Below are 7532 nucleotides of genomic sequence, written 5' to 3' on the forward strand. Positions count from 1 at the left end.
GGGATAGATTGGAACCTGACAGGACAATTCAGATTCATAGTACACCTGCCTTCTGATGACCTTAGGCAAGTGCTCGGCGGCGACCGCCGTCGTGGCGGTGATATGAGCAGGAGCAGCCGCACCGAAACCATCAGCACCACTCATCCGCATTCCCCCAATGCCAGCACCACGGGAGGGAATTTGGAGGCTATGTAGGGATTTGGGGGAAATGGGGAAACTGTGGAGATAAGCTAACGGCCGGGAACTACTAATGACACTATATGTATGTTGTATACGGCACACTGTTTGTACATGTCGTTTGTGTTAGGTATTACAATGTCACACACGATTTCTGCACCAAACCGTGTGAGAAGACAACGTAGGTTAGACACGGTTGCCGTTACATAACCGTATGTGATGTACTACCCTGTCCATATAATTGAGTTACGGTGTGATACCGTGTAAACAGCCGCTCTGCGGATATCCGTAGAAAAAAACAGACGCTCTGCATATAGAGATGGCGGCGACGGCCTAGGCAGCGGCTACCGGAGAAGAGGTCAATCCTCGGTCGGTGGGTGGTGGCGGCATCATAGGAGGTCAATCCTTGGTCTGCGGCGGGAGATAGGAGGAGCTCAACCATTGAGGTCGGCGGCGGCGTGATTCGAGCACATCCATCACGGTCGATGGCGGGATAGTGGAGGTCGAACTTTAGGCGGTAGCCGCACTAAGCTTTGCTCCTCGACCTTGCTGTCTCAGCGTGCCGCCGCATCGCGCTTGTCTGTCTGCTGGGTGGAGGTCGCCGCGCGGCTAATTAATTAAGGCATTCTTTTTGTGAGTGGCTTAATTAAGGTATTCAATTCCTAAGTGTAGTGTTGTACTAGTACTCTGCGTGTAAATTGACTGGCCATTAATTTTTGTCATTGCACGTCTGGATAACAACATGGAGCGCCCTCAGTAATTATTAAAACAAAACCTTGTGATTTATGCACGCATCTTTGGGCAGCAGTTAATCCGTGTATTAATGTTGTTGTTTTGTTTTTAATTACCATTCGTCTGCTGCAGATGGAACAATCTCGATGGATGAAGAGTCAGAAAACCGTAGATTTTATCAGTGGCATTACAGAGTTCATGAATTTGGCTGAAAGTATAAAGAGGAGAATTGGTGATGCGGATTACATCCCGTGTCCATGTACTGATTGTGCCAATACAGAGTCACATGAAGTTGCAGATGTCCAGATGCACTTAGTCTCTAGGGGATTCATGGATGGATATACACGTTGGACCAGACACGGTGAAGAGGAGGTCATGCATGAAGATACCTAGGGCAGCAAGATGCCAAACCCTGATCAGTGTCACATGGATGTTGAATCTAACATCGGGGCAGAGGCGTCAAGCTACCAATGTAACACCGGAAAGCTGAAATGCCCATTGGAAAACCAAGATATCCACGCAGATGACGACGATCTTGATATGCCAGATTTTGCTGTTATGATTGTAGATTTCGAGGGCCCAGAAAAGGATATGATTGGGTACAAGGATCTGCCAACCATTGATGCGGACTCCAAGAAAGAATTGTATCCAGGTTGCAAAAAGAAATATTCTAGGTTGAGTGCCACCCTGGCACTTCTCAGATTTAAAGTAGCAAACGGTCTATCAAATAAGGGCTTCACAGAGATGTTAGGTCTTTTGAAAGAAATTCTTACAGAAGATAATGTGCTCCCCAGAAGCACGAATGAAGTGAAGAAAATTGTTTGCCCATTGGAACTTGAAGTACAGAAGATACAGGCTTGTGTGAATGATTGTATATTGTATCGTGGTGAGTACAAAGATTTTCGTGCATGTCCCACATGCAAGCATGCACGATACAAGCATAGGAGAGAAAAGGACAAGTACAAATTGGATGACGAGATCAAGACAGGAATCCCGTTCAAGGTTGTTTGGTACTTGCCTTTAATTCCAAGGTTGAGACGTTTGTTTGCAAACCCTAGAGAGGCAAAGAGGTCGCGGTGGCATCATGATGAGCGAATTGCGGATAGGTTTATGAGGCACCCAAAGATGGGGCTCAGTGGGAATTAATCGACAACAAGTTCGAAAAAATTGCCAAGGATCCTAGAAGTATAAGGCTTGAGGAGTGTACTGACAGGATGAATCCTTTTGGCGATATGAGCACCAATCACAACACATGGCTGGTGCTTCTGTGCATATATAACCTAGCTCCTTGGTTGTGTATGAAGAAAAAACACATTATGATGTCAATGATTATCCAAGGCCCGAAGCAACCTGGAAATGACATCGACATTTACTTTCAACTACTGGTAAAAGAACTGCTGACAATGTGGATAGATGCACCTGCTGTAAAATGTTATGATGCTTACAGAAAGGAGATTTTCAATCTACATGTGATGCTGGTGCACACCATTCAAGATATGCCGGCATTAGGCAACACATCGAGGCAGAAAAGAAGGGGAGATGTAGGGTGTGTCACATGCATGGATAGGACAGCTAGCAGAAGACTTCCCAACTCGTGCAAAACAGTGTATTTGCGTCATCGTAGGTTCTTACGGAAAAATCACCCATATCGAAAGATGAAAGCTGAATTTGATGGTACGGCAGAGGCAGCTGAGGGCCCAAGACCCTATGAAGGGGAGGTGGTCCACAATATGGCTAAAAAATTAATGTTGTGCTTGGCAAGAACCACCCTTTGACGGTGAAACTAATACCCAAGGATCAAGTGTTTAAGAAGAAATCGGTGTTCTGAAAATTACCTTACTGTGAGATTCTACGTGTACGTCACTGCATCGATGTCATGCATGTAGAGAAGAACGTATGTGAAAGCATCCTCGACACTCTGCTCAAGATTAAAGGTAAAAGAAAGGATGGTGACGGTTCACGGCTCGATATGCTTGCTGATCAATCACAACGCAAGAGTGAAGCACAAGATGATGACAAATTCATCAAAGCTCGCCAGAGTTACAATTTCAGTACAAAAGAAGCAACACAGTTCTTCACCTATTTGTTGTCAGTTAAGACACCCTCTTTCTACTGCGCAAACATCAGAAGTCTCGTGGATGTGAGCTCTGGTAAAATGAAGTTGGGACACATGAAGTCACATGATTGCCATGTAATGTTGACACAAATACTCCCGGTGGCCATCAGGAATCTGATGGACAAAGATATAAGAAACACACTCATTGACCTATGTGATTTCTTCAACCAACTATGGCAGAAAGTTGTAAATCTTGAAGAGTTGGATCATATGCAAGATGATATTGCAAGAATATTGTCCAACCTGGAGATGTTTTTCCCATCGTCATTCTTTGATGTCATGGTCCATCTCACTGTGCACCTTGTCGACGAGATAAAGTATTGTGGTCCTGTGTTTCTTCGCAACATGTATCCCTTCGAGCGGTTCATGGGAATACCGAAGTGCTTTTGTCGAAACCGAAACCATCCAGAGGCAAGCATCCTACAAGGTCATACCGCGGAGGAGGTGGTTGAGTTTTGCACCGAATACATGAAACAAAGACCTATAGGTTTGCCCCTCTCTCGCCATGAGGGAAGGCTGAAAGGTAAGCCAGTCCTTGCTGGCACACAAATGGCTGCACCCAGAGAATTGGCAGAGAAAGCCCATTTGATGGTACTGCTTAACAGTCCAGTTTTCATCGCTTATGCCGAAGAACACTTGGCGGAGATACGCCAAAGCTTATTACCAATGGTGCCTTCATCAGAAGTGGAGATGAAGGAGCACACTAAGAAGTACGCTGAATGGCTGAAGAATCGTTTGGCACAAGGATCCATCGATGACATTGCTACGTGGTTGGCACAAAAGCCATCACCTACGGTGTTGACGTACCAAGTATATGACATAAATGGATACACATTCTACACTAAGGAACGTGATAAGAAGACCTCGTATCAGAACAGCTCTGTTTGAATAGAATGCATGACTGTAAATGAAGCTGATGAAAGGGTATACTATGGAACCAACAAAGAGATTTGGGAGCTTGACTATGTGAAAGTTAAGGTGGGTTTATTCAGGTGCGCATGAATCCCTCTTGGTCAGGTAAGGATTGATGAGTACAGGAAGACCTGTGTTAACAGGACAACAATGGCATATCACACAGACCCATTCATTCTTGCCAGTGATGCTACCCGGGTTTTCTTTGTGGAAGACCCCTTGCATAAGAACGCCCATTTAGCGATGCATGGGAAGATAAGGGTACTAGGTGTCAACGATGTTGCCTATGAGGACGAGTACGATGAATTTTATGAGTTGCCTACCAAGGAATCACGCACCCGTGCAAGAGAGCAGTGTAAAATCATCAAAAACCCCAAGTTCATTCGGGGTCAACTTAATGATCCAAGTTCCCCCATGTACATGGGAATTAAGCCATGAGACTAGTATTTATGCCTACCCTACAACTTAATTCATTCAATTTAGAACTATCGTGTGTATTGAATTTGTGAGTTATGCCTGGTTTTCCGTTGATGTAAGAACCGTTAATATGTTGACCTTGATATGCTGTCAGCTCACGCAATGAATATGAACTGTTTTTTGTTATTATTATTATTATTATTATTATTATATCACAGAGGTAGCACACTCAATTGATCTCACTACAGTATGTGTGAACAAATATATGCAATCTGTTTTGCGAATAGCACATGGTTCGTTGATGAAAGCCGTGTGCCGACCAAACCCTGCCACCCTGCCTACGATCTGAGTTGTGCTTTCTGATTGGCCAGAACCCAAACCCCACGGATCGTACGTCTGCACCATTGGATGCTCGCAGATTGAATGTCGATCCTCATCCCTTTTGACAGCACATGCAGTTCCAGTTGTAATTTTATTTTTATGCACAAAATGCATGTTAATCTCAAAAAATGTCTTAAATATAGCTAACGATACCTCAAATGCGCCAGAAAATCAAACACATGGTACATTGGTGATTACGTACCATGAGGAAATTTTTATGAGGCCAAACGATGAAGTCACCGGCCACAGGAGTTTGAATTGACACGTCTCCTTTTGGAAAACCATGATCCTTCATGTGAAATGCTTCGGTTTGGAAGGAGTGGTCATCAGAACTTGTGCCAAACTTTACCAATTTTTTTCCACAGGGTCGTGAGAGCACGCCATAGGCACACATCGATTTTGATGATGTCCGAACTCCATCTGAATTTCCTGTAATTAAAATACCAACTAGTCCTACGCCAGTGGCCGCACCTTGCGGCTGAAATGTTTGAAACTAACAAGCTGTATCTAGTTTGCCCAGTAGGATGTGAGACTAGTTGGTATTTTAATTAGTGAGGTAGTGGCCGCACCTTGACAGTAGGATGTGAGACTAGTTTGCCCAGTAGGATGTGAGACTAGTTAGTAGAGCCATTTGCAACACGAGACCCAAGACACTTTGTGAGGATGTAAGGTGGGCCAACTATTGATAAACTAGTATGTATATAAAACTTATTATTGTACATGCCCGCTAAGAGGTTGGCTGTATATGACATGGCAACTTATTATAGCCGACCCTTGGCCGTATTATTAACCATGCTCTTGGTGAGGTAGCTAGTATATCATAGACGACTAGCTAGCTAGTATCAGATCACTAGCCACAGTGGGAGTAACTTCAGCAGTAACATTGACTCCAACTCAGCAAACTTGCTTACGTGGCAATAAATTAATGAGGAGAGAGATAATTTTAATAACTTAGCTAGTTACTGTAACATCACATGTCCCAATGCAATATGAGTCTATAACCTAATAAATGAAGCTTTGCATTAAACTACACTTATATTACTACCCACTATGAAGGTAGTAACATATATAGTCTAGGGATATGTGTATTTTACTACTGTACTCTCCATTGTGGCTATTCTCATACTACCTCCTTTCTGGTTTAACTATGTGCCACATCATCCAAAAAGTCTAGTTGGCATGCATCGTACCGCTTGATACTCCCATATTACGACCAACCTTATTAGGGTGGCCATAGTGGGGGCATCATAGCCGGTATATCATGCACTCAGGAATATAAAATATGATGATGTGGCAAAGAAGCAGTAACATATGTAGATACCGAAGCATATATATATATATATATAAACAATAAATGCTATACTACTTTGTGTCATGCATGGCCATAAATACGGTCATCTATGATATATACCCCCTCTGTAAACTAATATAAGAGCGTTTAGGTCACTATTTTAGTAATCTAAACGCTCTTATATATATTAGTTACAGAGGGAGCTAGTACTACTCTATGATACTATATATGCACTATGAAGGTACGTCCATACTCTATGATACTATATACTGTTAGTTTACAGAGGGAGCTAGTATATGACACTCTCCACCATACTCTTGATTTCTTACCGTGGAAAAAAATTGGAGGCGAAACGATGAACTCATGTTTTCAGTCGAACAAAAATATGATGTTAGGTAATGTAAATGTTTTCAAAGAGCACACGGTTCACTCACGTAAGTCGTGTGTCCACTAAACCATGGCCGATGAACCCCCACCCCTCCGCCAGGTGCGCGATCTAAGTCGTGCTTTCTGATTGGCCAGAACCAAAACCCCACGAATCGTACGTCTGCACCGTTGGATTCTCCTTGATCGAACGGCCATCCTCATCCCTTTCGACAACACATGTACATGTTTTCAAATAGCCCCTCCCCAAAAAATGTTTTCAAATAGCACACGGTTCACACACGAAAGCCGTGTGCCTACCAAACCTAGGCCGATGCCCCCTCGCTGCGCACGCAATCTGAGTCGTGCGTTCTGATTGGCTAGAACCCAAACCCCACGGATCGTACGTCTGCACTGTTGGATGCTCCCAGATCGAACGACAATCCTCATCCCTTTCGACAGGAAATGCAATCTGGCTAGGAATTTATTTATATGACAACATGCATGGTAAATGCTAAAAAATGTCTTACATATAGCACATGAGACCTGAAATGCGCCAGCAAATCAAACCCGTGGTAAAATTGTGATTGGTTTACGTGGGAAAAATTTAGAGGCGAAACGATGAACTCACATCTTCATTTCAATTGTTCTGTTTGTGCACACGAGCGCTTAGAGGCAACCGTTTGCATAGGCCTTTCTGCGTGCGCGGCGACCGGGGATATTTTTCACCCTTTTCACCTAGGCCGCCAACACCCGGAGTCCCCAACACCCCCACCGTCCACCTGCATCTCACTCAACTAGTCCACCCAATCTCCTTCGCCAGCTCCCCCCTCCCACCAGATCCACAATGGAACCCTCTCCGGCGCCACCGTGCTCACCCCGGCCGTGTGCCCGCTCTACGGCGTCAAGCCTACCTCCACTGCCGTTCCCAACACGCGGTGGCCCGCACCTCGCCGTCTTTGTTTGCTCGCCAGCCACCCTCGAGCATATCGATGCAGTAACCCTCGCCTCTCCTGTGGTCCGGCCGGGTTTGCATTAAGAAGCCTGTTAGTTACTGCTCTCCATCGCGGTGAGGCATATTTCCTCGCAATCCCTCTTCCAATTTCGTTCTGTATGTCCCCAAGTTGGCTATAAAATAACGGA

General features: G+C 44.5%; 1 protein-coding gene across 1 annotated transcript; it reads left to right on the forward strand.

Annotated features, from left to right (window-relative positions):
- Positions 1-1335: 1335 nt before the first annotated feature.
- On the forward strand, positions 1336-3913 carry LOC147986039 (uncharacterized). Its single transcript, XM_087541846.1, has 2 exons — positions 1336-1795; positions 2796-3913. Exons 1-2 carry the CDS (start codon positions 1336-1338, stop codon positions 3911-3913), a joined length of 1578 nt encoding a protein of 525 aa, XP_087397972.1.
- The last annotated feature ends 3619 nt before the right edge of the window (positions 3914-7532 follow it).

This window comes from Triticum urartu, chromosome 2A (assembly GCF_056163025.1).
Source record: "Triticum urartu cultivar PI428250 chromosome 2A, HENAU_Tu73, whole genome shotgun sequence".
Lineage (NCBI taxonomy): Eukaryota > Viridiplantae > Streptophyta > Magnoliopsida > Poales > Poaceae > Triticum > Triticum urartu.

What these genes read in the sequence shown, in the direction of transcription:
- LOC147986039 (XM_087541846.1), top strand. Translation starts at nt 1,336, where the DNA reads ATGGATGTTGAATCTAACATCGGGGCAGAGGCGTCAAGCTACCAATGT. An exon ending in TGATTGTATATTGTATCGTG is followed by an intron (nt 1,796 to 2,795) that starts GTGAGTACAAAG and finishes TCATGCATGTAG; the next exon opens with AGAAGAACGTATGTGAAAGC.